This window comes from Salvia hispanica, chromosome 2 (assembly GCF_029641045.1).
Source record: "Salvia hispanica isolate PSC_SH4W2 chromosome 2, Shi_PSC_v1, whole genome shotgun sequence".
Classification (NCBI taxonomy): domain Eukaryota; kingdom Viridiplantae; phylum Streptophyta; class Magnoliopsida; order Lamiales; family Lamiaceae; genus Salvia; species Salvia hispanica.
This window is the reverse complement of record NC_142693.1, coordinates 36,724,215-36,746,887: the sequence shown is the minus strand read 5'-3', so window position 1 is coordinate 36,746,887 and position 22,673 is coordinate 36,724,215. Positions and strand designations below refer to the sequence as shown.

Below are 22,673 nucleotides of genomic sequence, written 5' to 3'. Positions count from 1 at the left end.
CATTGCAATAATATAAATCTTGAATGAATTTAATTAGAAAAATCCTAAGTATTTGTGACAGATGAGCAAGTATGACTGTGGATAGTCATACAAATATTTATTGTCTCAACTGTTACAACTTTATTCATTCAATTATCGAGTCCCAAACATTTGCTAATATGGGACGACACAATTTATTTCACATTAAAGTTTAATTGCTTTCGAATGGTCAAAGTTTATTTGTCACATTTCACATTAAAAGTTTAATAAGCACCCAAAATTTGTCAAATTTAGAGACAATATAGTCATACTCTCACACTGCCTGTATTTCTCTTTCCAAAAAGGTAAATTAGTTGAGATTGTCTACACTCTACATATGGAGTATTTCTTTTCAAGATTTGTCTCATTTGAGGTACTAATAAAAAAGGAAGCCATGCAGCATGCATACTGTTCCAGCAAATTTAACTTAAATTAAACACATCAAGATTACAATTACTTCACATAATTTTCAACACCTAATCAACAACAACATCACTACTGCAGTACATTTCATTTCCTGCTGCTTAGTAAGACTATGCGGACCTTGTATTTTATTTCATCAGTACACACTTCATTATGCAATGTGCACTGATGATAAAATACTAATTCAAAATAAAACAAAAAAGTGAAAAAAAAGCACTTAATAAAGAGGCACATTTGAATGCACGATGCATCTGTCCTAATTATGATTAATTAATTAATTAATAATAGTCGGGACAGATGCAGCGAACATTCAGAAGTAGTGAGGGGAGGGGGAGCAGAAGGCGGCGCCGCTCCAAATCTCCTTGAAAGCTCGGACGATGAGGGCGTGGTAGTAGGGAGAGTTGAGCTGCAGGAAGCAGTTCAAGAGCTCTCTCAGATCATCCTTGGAGTAGAGCTCCTTTTCGAGGATCATCTGCAGCATGGAGCGTCGGAAGTCGAGATAAGGGTCGTCCGACTCTTTCTCGACCGCCACGCTCTGCCCGCCCAGCCTCCCGAAGCCCTGCACCGCGCGGAGGCTCTTGATGTCCGACTCCTCCGCCTCCGAGGAGGAGAAGCAGTAGTGCGGCGGCGTCTCGATGGCGGAGGACGAGGAGAAGGTGGCCGTGGTGTTGAGGGAGCTCGAAGAGGAGGAGGAGTTGCGGTGGCGGTGGCGGTGTCTGCGGCGGAAGAGGGCGGAGAGAGATGACCCGCAGTCTAGTTTCACGCTCACTGTGTGTTTCTTGGCACTTGACATTGTATTACAAAATGTTTTTCTTCAATAATATTAGTAGTAATATATGTATATATATATATATGTATGAATGCAAGGGCGGTGGGTGGGTTAAGTGATGAGAGCAAGTAAAAATCATTATCCAACCGAATCTCTACATTATGGAAAGACAAAGATAGATAACTATCCTATTTCCTTTTTTCTTATAAAAAATCATTTTCATATTTGGGAAAGTATTATAGTACTTTGTCATTTCAAAAAATTAAGTAGTATTTACCACTTTACCATATATAGAGAGATATAGTGGTCAACGGTACATTTAAAAGATGTTTATAGTATTTTAGAACTCAGTGTTTAATATTCAAACCTTGACAATAAAAAGTTTAAGTACAGTACTTTGTATTTCTGTATATTCAGTCGATAAGATGAAGAAAGGCAAATGATTTGAGGGACCCTTTGTTTAAATGATCACAACACATATGATATTTTGATATTGTCATTTATCTATCAATATATCTGAATCACTAACATTTTGGCAGACAAGGGAGAACTCCCATTTGCTATAGAAGCTCAGAAGCGTTATTACGCGGACGTTGGAAGTCATTATTTTATTTTTCCAACGCATATATAATGAAAGTAAAGTAGTAGTAATAAATCATACTCCATAATGAAGTGTAAAATACGAGGCATTCATTTGTTGACAGTAGGTAGGGTAATCTAGTCAGGTTGCTCATCAATACCTTCTCGCTTTATCAATTATTAAGAAACATTATATATATGTATGTATGGCCATATGGTGTATATATGATACAAACAAGAATTCTTCATTATTGTTGGAATAGAGAATTACTCCTATTTTCAATTATTCGATTCAATCTAGTTACGGTAGTCAGCTAGATTTCTTTTTCTGGATGAGTAGGATTGAATCCTAAGTTGGCTACTGAGATAAATAGCTTGATGTACTATCTACGTTCAACCCTTTGAGCAAAATATTAATGTAGCAAGAGATAAAAAGGAAAACCCAGAGACCAATCCCATCATCTTAGTTTTAATGCGAATGCAGTGAATTTTCATTAAAAATATGTACTCCCTCAGGTTCAATATAATAGAGACATTTATTTTCAGCATGGAAATTAACAAAATACTCCATACTAGATGTTTAGTGTATTAAATGGTGAAAAATAAGAGATAAATAAAGCTATTAAAGAGATAATATTATGTGAGAACATCCCAAATAGGACTATGACTCCATTAACAGGAATATGGAGGGAATTAGTTTTTATGATATTCATAAATGCGCTTTGTAGGCATCTTTGACTAAAGTAGAAGCTGTTGTTTGCTGTATAAGTTTGTTTGCTCTTGATTTTTGAATGTTGATTATTTCTGTTACATTCTGTAACGTAAAGATGTTGGCTAGTAGTATTTGATTACTCAATAATGCTCTTAAGCTTATCACTATCAGTAAAAAAGTAAGACAAAAAGTACTAGTAATCACAAAAAAATCAGCTAAATCGGTTTGGTTAATTTGTTTGATGGGGAATTCAATTAATTTTTCTGGGTAGAATCAGCTGAATCAACCGAGAATTTACAGCAATGACAAAATGGTTGTTAGCAGCAAATGCATAACGCACAACATAATGATGTATCTCAAGTATTGCAAACAGAAATTACTACTGATTAGTCTAAAAATCCGCTTCATCAGCTTTCACATCCAGATGGAGTTGGAGAAACAGAGAAATAAGAGACAGTACCATATTTAGCTTGAACAGGAGGATTCAAACCCGGCGTCAACTACATTGTAGGCGGTTCCTGATCAAATTCGAAACGTGCTAAGCAACCTATGTCGAACCAGCTGCAGTGCAGGAGAAATTAGCATGAGTGTGTGACCCTCGTGTTCACCGTTATGACATGCATCAGGTACCTGTTTTCTCATCTGCATTTTGTCCACACGGAAGAAGGATAGGATTGAAGCAAGAGATGCTAAGTGACAGCACAAGGCTAAGATTTTATGCATTCATGAAGAATAGAGATTATGTACTAGTACATAAGTATGTAGTAATGCAGTGCTCAGCAGGACGGTCTCGACATCCAAAGAAAGCAAACTCAATGGAAACAAACGACCAACTCTTCATATAAGAAAGAAAACTTAATGGAAACAAACGACCACCTCTTCATATATATGCAAAGGACCCCAGTGATTATCAAGGCCAAAAAGAAAAGCAATCTGGTTTCTCTAGATCTTGATGAATTCCAAATCTGGTTTATCTGGCAGCTATATATGAGAAAAAAACAGTTATAAACACCAAAAACCATCAGATGATACTGTTTGATTCTTCTAATTTCAAATTTATATTTTTTTGGTTGGGAGCCAAAAAGAAAAGAAGCTTGCAGTCCGAAATTCAGTCATCACCATATGCAGCACATTTCGTAATGAATGATACTGGAAAAGAAAAGTAATTTACGTAAGCAAACGACTGCACCTCCAGAACATGTGTGCATAGAGCCTCGACAGCAGAAGGCGACCAAGACTTCCGCGGTGAAGCTAGTTGCAGTACACAGAGCTGGAGACCTGATAACAGGAGTAGATTATAAGTTCATTTTCTTACTCTAGTTATATGATAAGTTATTCGACTACTGGTAGCAGCTGTGTCAAGTTATTTAAAGAAAATACTATGATAATCATTCAGTGACACAATTTGCATGAAAAACTGTAATGCATTGATAAACATGGTTATGCACAAGTGCAACACAACTCAATGGGATAAAGAAATCGAAGGAGTATACATCGCAAGAAAGTGCTATACATTGCAAGTCTTCTAATGGATGACTGTGTTAATGATGCAGTGTTCAAAAGCCAAAGAGGGGTACAAACCAATGCAATATATAGCTAAAAGAGGATAAATACGCAAGAGAAAGACATTTAAGATATGAAAGAAAAAAAGGACCGATTAGAAAAACAAGTTGACTGCATACCTTCTTGCTACATGCATCTCGTAAGTATGTCAAGAGATATATAGTATATATATAAACCAATGGAACGGCCAACCTTCAGATACAAAATCAACATTAATCATCATTACTAACCCGAAAGGTCTAGCAAGTCAAGAAACAAAAACTTTTAAATGATGAACTACATATAAGTTGAACATAGGATAAGCTCTATGAGAAGATTATAAATGTATGAGAGACGGCATTCAACATAATTAGACTTGTTTTACTGTAAGGTCGAAATGATACACATGGTTTACCAGTACTTTAGGTGCTTCAACATCTTGAAGTTCCTGATCAATAAAGCTTATCTGGAAAAGGTGAACAAAGAAAAGCCATTCGGAGTCAGGAACTCCACTCAATAATCAGAGACAGCTTGCATAGAAGAAGAAAAGGAATCATGCCATAAAAAACTGAAACATCATCTTTACAGCAAACTTAACAGTTCAATATTTGCAGCTCTTTGTTATGTTGTTTAGCAAATCATGTTTTGAGTAAACTCTTTCCAGAGATATTACAGTGACGTAAGAATATACCTTATGATTAATTTTTTCTTCAAACGAGAACAGCCTCTGAGACTCCTCCCAATTCTGGCAAACCAAGAAAGCAGCATGAATCCCATGTCATTTTCAAGTTAGAGTGCATTTCAATTAGAAGTATTTTTTAAAAGACGACAGTCATCAACTGAAAGACATAATTTTATAGAGTTAAAATAATGTGCACAAATGTTAAAGAAGCAAGGATATCAGTGAGATATCCAGCCGAAATAAAACAAAATGTGAGGACGATCACATATCCTGTAAAAAAGTAGGAAAAAATGGCATTTGTTCTTTTAACTAACACCATAAGACTTAGCATTGTGATTTATGTACTTTAAGTGTTAATCTAAGTCCCTTCTGGAACATCCAAGTAGTGAAGGCTCGCCACACTCCTTCCCCCAAATAAAAAAAATCAAGAAAAAACATAAACTATATTTGGTACTCCTATAATTTTCCAACAAGTGTTTAACTAAATAGATACTGAGTGTGATCCCTTTTGAACTAAATATTCAATTCCAATCTTAGGTGTATTGCATATAAATGAGAATTGGGAATCAAGGCAACACCTTCTGCGAGTGGGATATGTAGGTAATACCTTCACCAAGCAATCCAATCAACAGAGATTCTATGGTCACAGAATTCCCAACTGATGTTTAATGCAAAGGGAAAAAACATACTCCTACTAGATTATCAAAAAAAAATTATCTTTACTTTTTTTTAGATAGGCAAATGAATACTATAAATTGAAAGGCCACATCACGGTGAACTCAAACATGAGACCTTTGGTCTCTGGCATTACCACTCTACGACTAGGCCAACTCACACACACCAATCTTTGCTTGTTTGTGACAGATGCAGTCCCTCCCAATAGCTCATACAGTGACTCCAAAAATGTAATTGTAAAATGAAACAATACCTACATGACATGAATCATTCCTACTTTCAATAAAAAAATCTACTTATTCACACATAATGTAACCTAGGCTATTAATCTCTAATACATACGGATTCAAAATGGGTGCAAAATACAGCAATGTTATAGTACGATCAACACAGTTCGTGAAACATTAACAAGTCTATAGTTGGCACTCTTCTTCTTCTCGACCAAACACGCGATTTCACTGCCCATTTGCGAAGGATATATTTTGGCCGAAATTGGCTCCTGCAAGTGGGAGCTCTACAGAAAACCGAATGGTGAGGATCATTAGTAAACTCAGTATTTTTCAAGAAGTACCTAGAGTTGGAAACAAGTGTTAAAACGGGAGAGAGGCCTCAGAAACATCGAAATCTTGGTTCGGTAATCACTATTCAAACCGGAATCAGCATTTGGTATCAACTTTCCGATGCAATTGCGGCACACCACAACGACAACCCGTTGAATTTAAATGTGAAATATACGCAATTGATTTGTTACGACCAACATTACATTTTTAATAAGTGGAAATAAATAGGGCCACTAGATACTCCATAAACAAAAATTATCCATAAACAAAAATTATGGGAGAATTAACTACGTTTCCATAGTTTATGCTTATATCTAGTTGTAAGAGCATCCGCAGGTGCTTAGGCCAGCTATAGGCCAGCCATTCTCTCCTCTGCCACGTCAGCAACACTAAAAAAATCACCTGCCACGTCAGATTTAGGCCAGCCATAGGCCAGCCGCAATAAAAATAATTCAAAATATACTACATTTACGGAATTAAAATTGCGATATACGGAATTAAATTTACGACACATATACGGGAAAAATAATCCATTCCATTAAAAAAAAAAGTACAAAGATTTAAAAAAAAAAGTACATGATTTTTTTTTTTTTAAAAAGGGCTTCAACACACGAGCCCCGCCACTCTCTACTCCTCATCGCCGTCGCCGTCGTCCTCGTCGTCGCCGCCGCCGTCTCCGCCGCCGCTGCCGCCACCCGTGGTATCTGAGCCCACGTCGGAACCCCCCAGCCGTGACCTCGCGATCTCTAAATCAGCACGCATGCTCTCGAGCATCTCGTAAAGAAACCCCTTCTCCGTGGGGTCAGTGGCGTTCTTCCACTCTCGGAAGACCTGTAACATCTGAGCCCGCTTTTGGTTACGCGAATGGAGAGTGTACTCGAATGGGGCGGCTGGGAGGGCGGAGGACTGGACCTCGCGGGGCGATAGGGGGGATCCGCCCCTCGCAGCCCGCTGCGCCCGCTTGTGTCCAACCGGGCGGGGGCGACCAGTAAATGAAGGAGGGGATGGAAACTCCTCAGCATCCGGGGGGAGGTCGCGGGATCCGCCGCTGCTGCCGCTGTAGTCGCCGCTATAGTTGAGTCGCTGCTTCTTCGGCCACCCAGCGTCGCACCCCGCCCGGAACTTCTCGGAGTCCTTCAACAACAAGAAGCACTCCCAGAAGGTGAACTCCTTATACTCCCCCTCCAAGGGGAACTGACTCGCGGCGATCCTCCGGGCGTCGTCCTCAGTCTGCCCACTTCTGAGCTAACGGAGAGCGTTGGCGTACAAATTCGCAAAACGGCCCACCGCGGCCCTGGTGCACTCCCACCCTATCCGGACCTCCTCGTTGCTGTAGTCCTTCCCGTGCGGGCAGTGGCTCTTATAGGCAGCCCTGATCTTCGCTCACATGTTGACGACCCGCTGGTTGTTCGCAACCAGTGGATCGTCGCACACCTCCAACCACCCCTTGGCCACCGCGGCGTACTCATCCTCCGTCCACTTCCTCCGGCCAGTGGCAGCGGGCTGCGATGACTCGCCGACCGCCTTGCCCTTCCCCTTCCCCCTCGTCTTCTTCTTCGGCGCGACCGGCGTCGCTGGAACGGGAGTATCATCGTCCCCGAGATCGATCCCTATATCATGCAATGACAGAAGGTCATCGCCAGAGAACTGCGTCTCCACCGGGGTCGACGTGTGAGACGAAGCCGTCAAAAAATCAAGCGAGGGCCGATATACCGCGTCCCCTCCCGGTGACCCCTGCACCCCCCCCCCCCCCAGCATCCCGGGATGCATACCGTGCGGCATCCCCCCCTGCCACATCATCCCCATCATCTGCTGTTGCATCTGGGGCATACCCCCCCACCCGGGCGCTGACTGCCCGCCGCTCCCCTGCCCGCCGCCCGGCATCCCCCACGGCATACCCCCCTGGTTCCCCCACATCGCCCCCCCCGGCGCACCAGCCATCATCCCCATCATCTGATTCCAAGGGATGTTAAATCCCGGGCCCATCTGCCCCCATCCAGATCCCACGGGTACTGTGGGAGTCTGAGAGCCGCTCGTCGCCGGACTGGACTCGTTGTTGTGATCCATCACTCGATGATGCTCTTGAACAGAAAGTTAGAGAGAGAGAAAACTCGTTAAAACAAGCGGTGCAAATGAAAATGAAACGAAAATCGCGTTTATATATGATTTAAAAAAAAAAAATCGAAAATCGGCGCTGGCCGATCGGGCCTCCACAATGGCGGCTAGCCGATCGGCTAGCGCTTCGGCCAGCGACGAGCGATCGGCCAGCCCACGTCGATCCGCTCGCCGAAATCGCGTTTGCCGATTACAATGGTTCGGCTAGCCGATCGGCTAGCGCAACGAATCGGCTAGCCGGTCGCTAGCCGACCATTGCGGATGCTCTAAATGACACCCTATTTATTTCCACTTGTTAAAAATGTAATGGTTGAACATACCAAATCACATTGCCACCCTGGTATCTCATGAACACTGAATATTTTTTCAAAATGTAGACAAAATGAATACTCAGCCATTTGACAAAATGCAGTTAATTTAGGAATTTTTTTCGGACAAATTTGCCCTCTAGCTATATTCATTGGTCGAAATTCAAATATTTGTATTTTAAACTGATTAAAATGTATAAATAGCGAATCATATGAAATAAGAAAGAATTAGAAAATATCATACAAAATGCGTGGAGAGTGATAAAGGTATGAAAATTAGGGCTTATAATTGTAGGTGTTAAGAGACAAGAACGAAAACGTAGATATAGGATCCATAAATAACTTCGTCTGCAATATAAAATCTCAGACATGCGAGTTTTAAGAAATAGTGGGAAGAGTTAGTTTGTTAGTGTGATGTGAACTCACTTTACAAGAGAAGAACGTTTAACTTCACCCCACACTCCTGGCCTTCCGAGGAAGAAGAATGGCGAGGAAATATCATACGATGACATTCACCCCACGCTTTTGACACTCGGAGGAAGAAGATTAGCGAGTAAACTTGCCGGAGGTGGATAGCGATGGGAAGGAGAAAAAAGAGATACTTGTGGATAGAGATACAGTAGGGGGGTGAAAATGATCGAGATGCCGGTGAATTGATAAGGATATAATTTACAATGTACATAACTAACATTAACGAAGTCCTAATCTTCAAAATAGAAATAGACTATTCTTATTAGGATAATTCAAAAAAATATTGTACTATAGGAATATAACGGTTACCAATATAACTAATGGAGAAAATTCCATTATGATAATTCACTCCCTAGCTATTATTTTTTTCTACATAAAATAAAATAATAAATTATACGTACTCCTTCGAGCCTAATATATGCTCACTTCTCATAAATATCACGCATTTTTTAAATGACATTAATCCTCAATATATTAACTCTAAATTTTAAAAAACTGGAGTACAAATTTTCTCAATGCAATTGGCTTTTGTCATATAAGTTCCACACAGATTTTTGGTTGTCCCGTGGTAAATTTAAAAATAGTCATTTGAGATATGAATACATTATTATCAAATTTATAAAAGAAAAATTCGAAGTGAGAATCATATATACTTCCACCATCCGTGAATAAGAGTCCCGTTTTTTTATTTTGGTCCGTCCGCGAATAAGAGTTTTGGTTCACTTTTACTATAAATGGTAGAGTCTTACCTTCCATTAACTCATTTCACCCACATTCCACTCATATATACAAATGAGACTCATATTCCACTAATTTTTTTCCATCCATTTTTCTTAATATTTCTTAAAATTCGTCCCGCCAAGAAATGAAACTTCTAGCAAATGAGAAATCTAGACATGTAGACAATTTTAATCAAATAGAAAACCGCTTTCGAAAAGTCAAAAATGCCCTTACCAACATAACTGCCAAACGGTAAACCCGTTCAATAGAGGGATCTGTACAGTTCCATATTTCCCTTCATCCAACTTTCAATCTTCTTCACTCTTTAATTATTGAACCCAATTTTCTCTCTCCAAACAGACACTTATATATACACACACGCCATAATTCTAACACCGATGCACGTTCATTCAAATTAATAGTCTTCCTCTCTCTCTCTCTCTCTCTCTCTCCCTGCCGTCTGGTTTCTGAGATTTCATCACATTTCTCAGGAACCCATTCTCGCATTAGGTACATTCAAATCCTCCTTCATTTTTATCCAACGATCGAATCCATTGATCAATTTGTTTTCGACCATTTGCTTAATTTTAATGTTTTCTTGTTTGTGATTTATGATCAGAGATAGTAACAGGCGGGGAGATATTAATAACCATCTGCAAATATGATTGAGGAATTAATTACCAGGAGCTTGATGTGTGTATTCTTTGAAATGTTAATTTAATGTTTTTTTCCATTTATAGAGTGTTTTTTAATTCTTTTTTGTTTTATTTTGGGTACAGCTTGGTGTTTGGATATGCATATCCTGCATTCCAATGTTTCAAAACTTTGGAGAAAAACAAGGTTACAGTTCCAGAACTCAGGTTTTGGTGCCAATACTGGTGAGGAAATTGATATGAAAAGATTAAAAACTATGTATAAAGGATGCTATTTAATCTCATTTGTGATATATATACTTGTCTGACCATATGTTCTGCAGGGTGATTGTTGCGCTGATATCAATTGTTGAAAAAGTCCTTGATATATTTATTTCATGGTAAGTAATTAATCAAAACACATCTTACTATGTTAGTATATCATGTCTCAATAACGATTCAATTTTATTTGAAGGGTCCCCTTTTACCGAGCGATAAAGCTACTAATGTACATATACTTGTGGCATCCCGGTACTAAGGTAAAAACAATCTATCAATCCAGTAGGGTGATGTATATTTATAATTTTTTGATGTTTTGGATTGTTCAAATTATTTTAATTCATCATAAGCTTGTTACAATTACATTAATAGGGGAGTACCTACATGTACGACACGGTGGTGCAACCGTATGTGTCGAAGCATGAACCAACAATAGATCGAGGTATATCCGAATTGAAGGAGAGGGCGTGGAATTTGGCTCTTAGTTATTGGTACAAAAGCGCAGATATGAGCTCCAAAAAAGTTCTTGAATGCCTTCAATTGTTGATGGCTCAAGCCATGAACGCTGCTTTATCGCGCCCCCAATCACAGGTTCTTCGTCTATGTTTTCTTCATATTTACCGCAAATTTTCTTTTCTTTCAATTTCATATCTTTTTCCTTTCCAAGGTTTAGGTTTAGAAAGAGAGAGACACACAAAAGAGGGAACATGACAATTGACAATTTTAAGCAATAAATAATTTGTGTCCAACAAAAATATAGAAACTTTAAATGATTATTTGACAATTAGTAGAAAGTTAATATGCGTTTTTAAAATATAATCTTATATCCAACATATTTGTTTAGGGTTCTAATGAATATAAGACTATAGCACTACTATATTTTAGGATCTTAGTAATTGTTGTGTCGCTGTCATTTCCAAGCATTCAAGTTCAGTACTCATCTTTCTTATGAATATAAGACTATACCTTGTTATAGAATCGATATCATTGAGATTGTTGTTTAAACTTGAAATATCATTAAACTCCTCTCATGATGACTTAGTGTCAAAAATTCGTGATACATACATACATACAAGTTGATGTATGATATTAGACAAAGTTCACTTATAATTCACGTGAATTGTTTACTCTACTAATTTAAGTAATATTCTCCACTTGTATTATATCAATGTCTAACAATTCTCCTGTCCCTTAGTAATCCAAACATTATTCTCCACTTTGTTTATAATAATGTTCAAACCTTTCCACTTTCGCTTTTTACATGGTGGTGTACACAAATTTACACTTAAAACAGAAATATTGTGTTGATATATGCAATCGATATAATTAATCCCCATAAATTTTGTACATTAGTAGTAAAAAGATTCTTAATTTTTGTTAATGAGAGCACTAAACAAAAGTTAAAGTTTACTCTAAAAAACTAATATCGCTTTTTTGTTAAAATAAATTGAAATTGGTTTGTTGACCTATTTTTGTCCGGTGACAGGAGGGTAAATCCAAGCCCAACGACGGTGCAACGCCAACGCCGCCGAGCACGCCTTCAGGAGTTCTCAAGCGGAACACTTCCGAGAAGTGGCGGCCGCCTGTAGGTCCGGCGGGAAGCGTGGGCAGCCCAACCCCCAATTCGGCTAAGCAACAGAAATCAGAAAACGATCAGGACTTCCTTGCTGCCAGGGTCAGGCTCAGGAGCGTCAACAACAAAGACACTAAATAATTGAATCCAATAGTTTAGAAATTTGTAGGATTTTTCCTTTTTTCTTTTTTGATTTGCTTCTTGTAATTTCAATTCCTTTTTGCTGAATTCCAAATTGCGATTGAAGCACCGTAAAAAAATGGAAATTGTACATTTTTTGTGTGCGTGTGAATTGTGAAATGTAAATGTGAAAATCCGCACCGCCAAACACATTGTGGAGAGAAAACCGTCGCTATCTGGAGCAGCGGATCCACACAAATTGAAGCGTCCAATTGATTGCCCGAGCGACGCTGCGGCGGACCAGCTCAAACAGGGCGGCGAGGCGGCGGAGGAAGCCGGCGTCGGCGGAGCCCGAGGCGGTGGACATCGGCTGGAGGTACGCCCACGCCGCCTGCTTGACGAGGCGGTTCCGGATGCAGATGTCGGATCCGGCCTGCGCGGAGCTCGGCCGCGGCGAGTTCACCGCCGTCGTCGGGAGGAGATCCTTCAGCGAGGTGTAGCTCCTCGGATTAGGCTTGATTGACAGCAGCTCCAGATCGTCGGAAGACGAGCTGTGGTGGTGGAGGAGATTGAGCTTCGGCGGCGCTACTGCGATCGAGGACGGGATTGAACTCCGGCGGCGGAGGAGCGGATGATCGCGAGGCTGCTGCGGTAGTGAAACGGCGACGTTTGCCATGGCGGCCCGAGACTTTTTAGAGTTTGGTTTTATTCTTTTTTGTTTTGTTTTGTGCGTTTTAGTGGTTTGGAAAAATGTGTATAGGAGGCGCCCGCCCTTATATCGTGGGGAGATTTTGTGTCCCATTTATTATTTTATTTTATTTTGAATTTTCGTAATAAATGGAGTAACGCAAATTATTGGCTTTTGGTATGTGTTAAGAAAAAGAATGATTGGCTTATGTATGTATGTGGTCACTGTCTTAGAATGTGGTCTACTACTTGTTTAGCTCCTTTTGTTATTCAACTCCTATTATTATTATTATTTAATCGCTTGTTTTCCGTGTGATGTTGGTTTTATTTATTATTTATGTTGAGTTCCCAAATTGGAGGCTTTCTGTCAATAATCAAACACTTACGATATTTTATAAAATGAGGCTAAATTTAACTAGGCTATTTTGACCTTAAAATATTAGACGTTGGCCATCAATTTAAATTAAAGAATATATAGTTGATTTTTATTTTTTTACAAAATTCTCTCTCAATAAATTTAGCAATCAAAATTCTTTTTTATTTTTACTTTGGGCCACCACTCGCCACCCAGGAATTTCAATTTTACGAACATTATTTTGTCCGGTGTTATCCATTCAAGAATTTGGACTATATAACTTCTATTTGGGCCCAGTAATGAATTAGTGCTAATGATGTTGGTCTTATGAAAATGACTAGAATTTTCTTCTGAAGAGACAACAATATTTGACTTGTACAATTCCGCATGATAAATCGGAACAATATTGTTGCAACTGTGAATTTGCTTAGGTACTTGCCTAGCAATAGTAGAATTAAGATCGGGCGCGATGCGGTCTCGATCTCATCTCGACGAGACGAGACGGCATCGAGACAGCGATGCGGGCTCCGTCTCGTCTCGACGGTCATATTTTATTTTTATTTATTTATTATTATTTGTATTCTATATATACTCTTCTCCATTCTCCATTTTACATACAAACACATCTATTCTCTTATCTCTCTTTCTTTCCTCTCCAATCACTTTTATAAAATCATTCCTTTATTTTTTTCTCCTCCCAAATTTAATCCATTATGGATCCATTTGAGCAAATGCGTCGAATAATGGAAGAATCGCTAGAAGAAGATCGACGTAGGGAGGAGGAAGCCGCCGCGCCTCCTTAAAGGCGACGCCGGACTTACATCCATCGTAACCGGGAGGAGGCCGCCGCAAGGTTGGAACGTGATTACTTCAGTCCGAACCCGGTATGGGGAGATATCTACTTCCATCGCCGTTTCCGTATGTCACACACGCTATTTTTGCATATCGCGAATACATTGGCGTGACGAGAAGAGTACTTCAGAGAAGGGATCGACGCCGTTGGCCGTCCTAGCCACACGACGCTCCAGACATGTACTGCGGCGATCCGTCAGCTTGCTACTGGACAAACGGCGGATTCGTTCGACGAATACCTGCACGTCGGAGAATCCACTGGGAGACTTTGTTCGTTGAACTTCTGCAAAGGCGTCCGGGCAGCCTTCACCGACGAATTTCTGAAGAAGCCAACCACCGCAGATTATCAGTTTCTGTTCCGACTTCACGAACAAGTGCACGGATTCCCCAGGATGTTCGAGAGTGTCGATTGCATGCATTGGCAATGGAAGAATTGTCCTGTGGCGTTGAGGGGGTCATACACGAGCGGCCACAAAGGCACCCACCCCACCGTTATACTCGAGGCCGTCGCCGACTACTGGCTATGGATTTGGCATGCGTATTTTGGGGTCCCGGCTCGAACAACGACGTCAACGTGCTCAACAACTCCGACCTCTTCGCTGAAGTTCTGAATGGTAAAGCGCCGGCCATCAACTTCATCGCTAACAATCGCCAGTATAAATTGGGGTACTATCTTGCCGACGACATCTATCCGAAGTGGCCAACCTTCGTGAAGACGTTCAACAGGCCTGCGGACGAAAAGCAGTCTCTTTTTGCGCAGAAGCAAGAGTCTGCTCGCAAGGATGTGGAGAGAGCGTTCGGGGTTCTCCAAGCTCGATTCAACATTATCAAAGCCCCGGCTCGACAGTGGTTTATGGAGAATATGGTCGACATCATGTATACGTGCATAATCTTGCACAACATGATTGTCGCCGACGAAGGACCTGAGGCGGGAAATTGGTTCGACCCTGAAACCCCGGGAAGCTCAACCGCAAGTAGTCTGCCTCGAACGGGAGTGCATCCGTCTTTGCAAGAGCGGTTGTCTATGCGGACAAGGACACGTGATTCTACCGCCCACGCCCAACTCCAGGAGGATCTAATGGAGCACATTTGGGCAAAATTTGGCAACCGTTAGATGATCGTCACTAGAGAACTCCTTCTTCTGCTTCTTTGCCTCCATTTTTTTTATTTGAGTTTAAGTGTGCAATTTGTAATTTCTAGTTTTTTAATTATGTCTTTTTTATTTTTTTAGGCATTTAAATTGTAATTTTATTTTATTTAATGAAGTGTGTTTTTTATCAATTGAATTTGTTGGAATTAAAAATAAAAAATGAAATTGAATGAATAGTTAAGAGATGATTAAGAGATGGAAGGATGTAGGTGTTGTCTCTTAGTTAAGAGATGAGCTGAAAAGTACAGTGGGGCCCATGAATAGTTAAGAGATGAGACGGTTAAGAGACAGATAAGAGACATGAATGCGGATGGCCTAAGTAATTTAAAAGTAAAAAAAAAATTGATGAAAGATTCTCCAAAGATATATAGTACTACTACTACTTAGTATCATAAATGCATCTAGCTAGCCACATCTGTAGCTTGCCATTATGTGCAACCACACCTCATTCTTCCAGGCTAGAGAATTTACATTCTAGAAATTTATCTTTAAATGTTAAAAATCTATAAATTTACATTTATTATTTTTATTTTCTTTGTGTCTTTAGAGTTTTATATTAACTTTATTAATAAGCCCTTGATGTTTGGAAGAGTTGCTGAATAGTGAATTTAGTTTAAGAACAGTGATTCACCGTAGGGTCATGCTAGAGAATTTTGATCGTTTAATCAATATCTAATAATCCATATTCTTTCTCATTAGATTCTAGCGAATATCATCCATCTCGAACATGACAGGCAGATAAGAGCAATCAAAGCAATGTTTAGGACATGCGTGTATTCAGTCATGCCTTTGCCACACATCATAATTCTACTAAGACAATTCCAAGTTGCGGCTCCTGCACCATGCTGGAGTGGAATTGTTGTATTAGATGGCTTCAAGCATTTGAGAAGGCGATTGACATCCGACCCTGGAAGATTTGGGTTGCCTTTTCCAACTTGTGACATAGCCTTAAGGGCAAGGCTGTTTCGATAGCAATGCAATTGATACGCATCAAGAGCTTGCCATTAGTATTTTGTGATATTTCAGATCCATGGTTTTGCTTTTCATTTTGAATTGTGGTGAGATTATTTATGTTTTGTTGACATTTATGTTTACACTATCCATGATCACTCAATGCAATATTCAAGTAGTACAAAAATATATTTTTGTCTAAATATTTGAATTCGATAATTATTTGCAACGCAATGTTATGAAAAAAAATCAAATGATCGATAACTTGAGTATCGTATGTATCTTTGGACAATTGTATCCTGAAATGGGCAGTTCCCTGCCCTTTTATCAACTAAGTATTAACATGTTGACAAAAAATGAAAAACCTAAATTTGTAAGGAATAATGGAATGAATATTTGTTCAAGAGGGATATGAAGAAATGAGATTGGTAGGTATGCAAGAGGAAGTCCTCCAAGCTCTAGCATGCGCCTTGAGAATCTCCCTGGCTCTCTCCTTGGTCTTCGCCCCGCAGTCCACCTGCACCACCAGCCACAGCTTCGCCACCGCCCCGCTCTGCACCATCTCCGCCAGCACCGCCGCCGTCGCCGAGTACCTCGACACCGAGTGCAGGATCCTCACCCCCCTCTCGGTCGCCGCCCCCGACACCCTGAGTATCTTCTTGGCCACCACGGCCAGCCCCGCCGCGTGCCCCAGCAGCTCCGACCTCCCGTCCGCGCACTGGCACACCATCTCCAGCACCGTCATCATCATCTCACACTCCCTCTTGTCAACCACGTCGAGTAGGAGGTCGACCACCGCCGCCGCCACCCCCGCCTCCGCCGCCTTCATCCGGTTCCGCCCCCATGGGCACGCCGCAATCAGCACTTTCATCGCCGACTTCATGTATTTTCTCGAGCTGTCTTTATCCTTTAAAATCTGAGCTATTCCCGAGAAGAGCTCGGGTTTTAGTGAAATGAGGAGGGATGGTTCGGCGATTTCTGTGATGGATCTGAGGAGGTTGATGGCATGGTAGTTCCCAAGCTGCAGAATTAGGGTTAGGGATTCGACGAAGGCGGGGGTGGAGAGGGGTTTGAGGGCGGATTCGGGGAGGTGGAGGGAGTGGAGGATGGAGAGGGCGTCGTCGGAGAAGGGGGATTTGGTGATGATGAGGGAGGCGAGGAAGGCGGGGGCGGGGGAGGAGGCGATGCAGCGGCGGTTGGTGAGGCTGTCGGAGGCGAGGGATTTGAGGGTTTGGAGGGATTGGGATTGGAGGTGGGGGAGGGAGGCTTGGGAGAGGAGGCGGAGGAGGTGGGGGAGGGTGAGGGGTGGTTTCGGGGAGGGGAGGCGCTGGACGGCGTGGAGGGTGCACCATGACTGGATGAGGCGGCGGAGGGTGGTGTTGGGGGTGAGGTCGAGGTTGGGGAGTTGCTGTTTGGTGGCGGGGCAGGTGGTGTTTTGCTGTGTGAAGAGCCACTGCTCGATGCTTTCTCTGTCGTAGGTGATTCCGGTGGTGAGTGTGACTGGATCTCTCATGATGTCGAGCGTGATGGGGCAGAGGAAGTATGGTGGGATCTCGATCTCGATTTCAACTTCTGCCATCGATGGAGTTGAGTTGAGTTAAGCGGAGAGAATAAAGTATGAAAACGGTTCTGATATGTGAGTAGAGAGGGATTGAAGAAGGTGAGTTAAGATGTTTATTGGTGTTTGGATTTGGTTTGGGTGGGTTGGGTTATATATATATTGAAGAAGGGGAGAGGGGAGAGATTCAACTTTTGTCGAAGATAAAACACGGAAAAATTGTGTGGAGCATGCGTGTAGCTGGAAAAGAGAATGAGATGTGTAGTTGCATGTTTATTAAAGAGTAATTAGGGGGATTGGGATAGGACTTTTCAAAGGTCAAATACTCCTAGTGGAATGTGTGTGACAGATTATTTTATGACTTTCTATGAAGATGATGAAGGGAGCACGTGATGCTTCATTTGTTGCTCGTGCTTAATTTTATTTATTTACAGTTATGATATTGATGTAAGTGGATAGACTTGACAAGTTCCACCCCAATCGCAATTCCAATTCCAATCACATCAACTATTTACAGTGTGGATTATGGAATTTACGAAATCAAGATGATTATTTTGCGGTTCATACTTGGTGTTCTATTGCATGTGCATGCATCCTTTCTTGTCCATGATTTAAGTGCTTTCATTATACACATGTTCTTAATACCAATATCAATAATACGCTAATGTATATATACAAAATTAATAGTACAAAATTATTTACATCTGACAGCTCAATTAATAAATGTGGCTAAAAATTATGTACCTTTAAATACATGGTTTATTCAATTTAATCACATTTAGCAGAATTGTTGATCAATTATTAATTAAAATTATTAATTCTTCCGTCCCCTAAAATTCGTCACCATTTGACCTGGTACAGGTTTTAAGAAATGTAATAAAAAGTGGGTGGAAAAAGTTAGCAGAATGTAGGTCCTACTTTTATATACTATTAGTTTTATAATAAAATGTGAATGAATTAGTGGAATATAAGGTGCACTACCAAAAATGGTAAAAGTGGAAGGTGACAAATTTATAGGGACGAACGGAAATGGAAATAGATGATAAATTTTCAGGGAGGGACAGAGGAAGTATTATATTTTTTACTTAAAATGTACTCCCCCCATCTTGCTAAAAGCGATGTGTTTTTTTTGAGGCATGAAATTTAAGATCTTGATGTCTTAAGAGTTAAATGGAGAAAATAAAGTAGAAGTTAAGAAATACTCCCTCGTTCCGCTTTAGGAGTCCTGGTTGAGTCAGACACATGTTTTAAGAAAGTGTTTGAGTGTGTAATAAATAAATATTGTAGTGGATGTTTAGACCCCTTTTTAATTGAGTGTGTAATAAATAAATGTTGTAGTGGATGTTGTTGAGACCCACTTTTAACACTTTTTTACTTATTTGTAGGCATTTTTTATTAGTTTATCCCAATCAAGACTCCTAAAGCGGGATGGAGAGAATAATAAAATAGTAAGAGAGTATTTGTGTTATATTTTGTCATAAAGGAAAATGACTCACTTTTGGTGAGACGTTCCTAAAACGAATGTGAGTGCTATGGTGGGACGGAGGAAATATTAGTTAATTAGTAGTATTACTCTAGAATTTAATTAGTTCATCCTAATTATATTTAGTCAAGATTTGTCAATTTTCAATTATTATTATATTTGCTAAAATATATTAATCACAGCTAGAATTTAATTGGAAGCGATGTCTCAATATTCTTATGCGATTCGACTCTAATTAATAAATGGAATTATCGACATTTTTAGATACTAGAAGATATTCTATCTAGAATTGAAACTTAAATAAAGAGGTTAGATTTAAGTGTATTAGTGTGGCAACTAGCCAAGTACTATATAAAAATAATAACATGAGAATCTCCAATATACACATTCTAATATAGAATGTGCAATAATGTGAAAATGAGACACCTAAGCAAAGATGTGATGAAACAGAATTAAAGTTTATAACTTTTACATTTGGCATGACGACGACGATGCATGTATTTGGGTGCCGACAAGGATTGGTGGGTACAGTTAGAAAATGAGAAATTAATAACAAAAAAGGTTGGAAATGATTTCATATTTGGCTGGAGGGTTCAATTGACCACGCCCACCACCTCGATCGAATCGACTCCCATGCCGGTTGTAACTACAATTTTTTTCTATTTTTGTCAACTCAATTTTAAAGCTTGACTTTTAATTACAATCTTAATTAATTTTTTTAATGTAAAGTCAAAGTGGGGATTTCAGGAAGTAAACGCTTATAATTATAATAATAATAGTAATAATAATAATGTCAATCACTTGGATTTAACTTTATATTAGGAAGAACTATATAGGTAAATTATATACTGTTATTAACTAGGATAAATTATTCATGAATGGAGAAATTATACCGTATACATTGCATTGAAAGTTTGCAACACATTTCCTGCAAATAAAAAATTTCCTGAATTTCTAAATATTTTGTACTTAATATTTTTGCAAGTATTGTCCTTCCTTGAATTCTTCAATAAATGCAAACTTTTATAGCACTTGATTAGAATGTTTCAAAGTAAATTCTTTTACTTCAAATAATTGTAAGACGGAGTATGTCTAGTTGAAGTATACAGCTATTTGTAATTAGCTCAAACAAAAACTCCGACCAACTCAAATACAGATAGTTTAGTTTGAGATTGTCAACAATGTAATTATTTGAGCTCGACATCGAGCTTAATGTAGCAAGACCTAGCAATTAATTAATGGAGCTTAGACTAATTAAGGTTCCAAACTTAGAATTGTGGTTTAGAGGCCAAGTAAACGCCGGTGGCCATATAACGTAGTGCGTGGGATCTTTATGACTGATTCCTTTTTATTTTTCTTGTTTCTATAGCTTTATTAATTCCAACAGTTTATTAAATTACGGCGCACATAGCTTTTTATATGTTGGAATCACATGTTTCACGTCATTTTTTGGACAAGAATTAATCTATGGGCCCACGTGTCATTAAAGCAAGATTAGTACACGCAAGCAATTACGATGTGGACAATTCTAGTCTGCATGTTTATTTCAAATGAGAATATTATCTGAATAGTACTAATACTATAGTAGTAGTATTTGTTTTGTGTGCTATAATTTGGAGTAGCGAAAACACATAAGTAATATTTATTTACCCCCTCTTTCAACCCACTGTCATGAATTGGCGGTCTTAAAATATGACCCCAAACGTGAACCTAGATCTAGATACACGTACATAATAATAATAATTATAATAATAATTATTATAATATTATTATTATTATAAGTTAATGTCCAATTTTATCTAGCTATGTGTTTTTATTTTATATATTGTATATTCATTTTGTACTCATGTCGGATATTTTATTTTTTAAAATTTCCATATAAGTTGAACTCATTATATTCATTTAGTATCGTGCTAACATAAATAAAATCATACTATCACTATTGTAGACGAATGATATGCTACATACCTTATGTGAGCTTCTGATGTGAACATCATTCTCGTTTTACGCATGTTTAACATTGTTTGTTTTGATTTATATATATTTAGTTTGATTCTAATACATTAAAAATATTATTGAAAATTTTAATTTCAAAAAATTTATAAAAATCAAACATTGATTTGTTATTTTATTAATTTATTTAAAATTATAGAGAAAACTAACACATCAAACTTGTGAACAACATTTTTCAATGTATTAGAATCAAACTAAATATATAAATCAAAACGAACAACAATTAAACGTGCATCAAACGAGAATGATACTCACATAAAGAGTTTGGTACATAGCATATCATTCCTCCACTTTTGTATTTATAATATTGTATTCAACACGACAATGCGACTCTAGCGAACATATCGGAAATGCAGGCCATATTGATATACTCCCTCCGTCCCACAAGAATATGCATTTTTTAGTCTTTCCTTTTTAGTTCGTCCCATAAGAATATACACTTTTTAATTTTGGAAACTTTTTTCTCTTTAATGAGGTGGGATCCATTCCCTACTAACAATACTTTAATTACTTTTTTTCTCTACCTCTCTCTTACTTTATCAATTTTGCATTAAAACCCGTGTCGAACCTAAAGTGTATATTCTTTGGGTACGGAGGGAGTGTTATTAATGTAGCAGTATTTGATAAACAATGCACAAAAACAATTTAAACGAAGATTAAACACTATTAGAAAACCGTCCAACATATTACTCCTTATTAGGGATATCGAACCATTTAATCGAAATTTGAACTTGTTAAAATAATTTACATGTTATCTCCAAAATGGCTCTTTTGATAAGAAAGATGGGATATAAGAAGATTTGCAAAATAAGATAAGAAATGCGGGCTTCGTATTAAGATAAGCTCATATGAATGTTATCTTGTTGTTGTTTGGTAGACAAGAAATGAAACAGAAATGCTATCCGACCAAATTTGTAAGATACATATCCTTGTATTTTAAGGAAAAAACCGTGGGCTTGGATGCGCCATAGAGGATAACACAAGCTTATCGCATGATGGATTAACTATGATACTAAACACTTGGAAATAGTCATATAAGTATCTATATTTAGGCATTATCAATTTATCAAACAGGTCTTAATATTTACGGAAGAAACGTTCAATTAATTTAGTTATTTAAGAAAACCGACAGGGCAGATTATTTCCTATAACAAGTTGACGGATGAGATTTATTCCTACCATATACTGACCAGGTAAATATATTTCTTCTAAATCTTGACCAAGTGGAATACCAACTTTCAATAAATAAATATGAGACATGTTTCCAACTAAATGAAGATCGAGTACATACAAATTAGATCTGGAAGCTTTATCATATGAAAAGATCGCTGAGTAAATATAAAATTAAGAATGAGTGCATCGTGTATATATTCCAACTAAAAAGCTTATACCAAACAAAAACGTGAAGTGATTACTATAGATCGAGTAAATACAAATTGACTCGCA

The 22,673-nt window shown here is 38.8% G+C and overlaps 3 protein-coding genes and 1 pseudogene across 8 annotated transcripts; 1 reads left to right on the top strand and 3 right to left on the bottom strand.

Moving 5' to 3' along the window:
- Positions 1 to 429: 429 nt before the first annotated feature.
- Positions 430 to 6,120, bottom strand: LOC125202032 (transcription repressor OFP8-like). 6 transcript variants are annotated; one of them, XM_089063526.1, is made up of 7 exons: positions 5,304 to 6,120; positions 4,735 to 4,788; positions 4,459 to 4,509; positions 4,184 to 4,256; positions 3,691 to 3,779; positions 3,378 to 3,482; positions 430 to 3,143 (listed from the first exon to the last, which is right to left on the bottom strand). In XM_089063526.1, exon 7 carries the CDS (start codon positions 1,232 to 1,234, stop codon positions 752 to 754), a length of 483 nt encoding a protein of 160 aa, XP_088919652.1. In that variant the 5' UTR covers positions 1,235 to 3,143; positions 3,378 to 3,482; positions 3,691 to 3,779; positions 4,184 to 4,256; positions 4,459 to 4,509; positions 4,735 to 4,788; positions 5,304 to 6,120; the 3' UTR covers positions 430 to 751. The 6 variants fall into 6 exon arrangements, with proteins under 6 accessions (XP_088919652.1, XP_088919655.1, XP_088919656.1 ...); XM_089063529.1 differs by having other exon boundaries at positions 5,743 to 6,120; XM_089063530.1 differs by having other exon boundaries at positions 5,972 to 6,120.
- Positions 6,121 to 9,944: 3,824 nt separating this feature from the next.
- Positions 9,945 to 13,039, top strand: LOC125211689 (putative HVA22-like protein g). Its single transcript, XM_048111591.2, has 7 exons — positions 9,945 to 10,084; positions 10,194 to 10,267; positions 10,354 to 10,452; positions 10,551 to 10,607; positions 10,682 to 10,745; positions 10,858 to 11,076; positions 11,972 to 13,039. The coding sequence occupies exons 2-7, from the start codon at positions 10,236 to 10,238 to the stop codon at positions 12,197 to 12,199; spliced, it is 699 nt and encodes a 232-aa protein (XP_047967548.1). The 5' UTR covers positions 9,945 to 10,084; positions 10,194 to 10,235; the 3' UTR covers positions 12,200 to 13,039.
- LOC125211696 (uncharacterized) lies at positions 11,771 to 12,854 on the bottom strand. Its single transcript, XM_048111604.2, has 2 exons — positions 12,380 to 12,854; positions 11,771 to 12,113 (listed from the first exon to the last, which is right to left on the bottom strand). The coding sequence occupies exon 1, from the start codon at positions 12,852 to 12,854 to the stop codon at positions 12,411 to 12,413; it is 444 nt and encodes a 147-aa protein (XP_047967561.1). The 3' UTR covers positions 11,771 to 12,113; positions 12,380 to 12,410.
- A 3,374-nt stretch (positions 13,040 to 16,413) lies between the features above and the next one.
- LOC125213047 (E3 ubiquitin-protein ligase PUB23 pseudogene) lies at positions 16,414 to 17,868 on the bottom strand (annotated as a pseudogene).
- Positions 17,869 to 22,673: the final 4,805 nt, after the last annotated feature.

What these genes read in the sequence shown, in the direction of transcription:
- LOC125202032 (XM_089063524.1), bottom strand. Translation starts at nt 1,234, where the DNA reads ATGTCAAGTGCCAAGAAACACACAGTGAGCGTGAAACTAGACTGCGGG.
- LOC125211689 (XM_048111591.2), top strand. Translation starts at nt 10,236, where the DNA reads ATGATTGAGGAATTAATTACCAGGAGCTTGAT. An exon ending in AGGTTTTGGTGCCAATACTG is followed by an intron (nt 10,453 to 10,550) that starts GTGAGGAAATTG and finishes TATGTTCTGCAG; the next exon opens with GGTGATTGTTGCGCTGATAT. An exon ending in TATCGCGCCCCCAATCACAG is followed by an intron (nt 11,077 to 11,971) that starts GTTCTTCGTCTA and finishes GTCCGGTGACAG; the next exon opens with GAGGGTAAATCCAAGCCCAA.
- LOC125211696 (XM_048111604.2), bottom strand. Translation starts at nt 12,854, where the DNA reads ATGGCAAACGTCGCCGTTTCACTACCGCAGCAGCCTCGCGATCATCCG.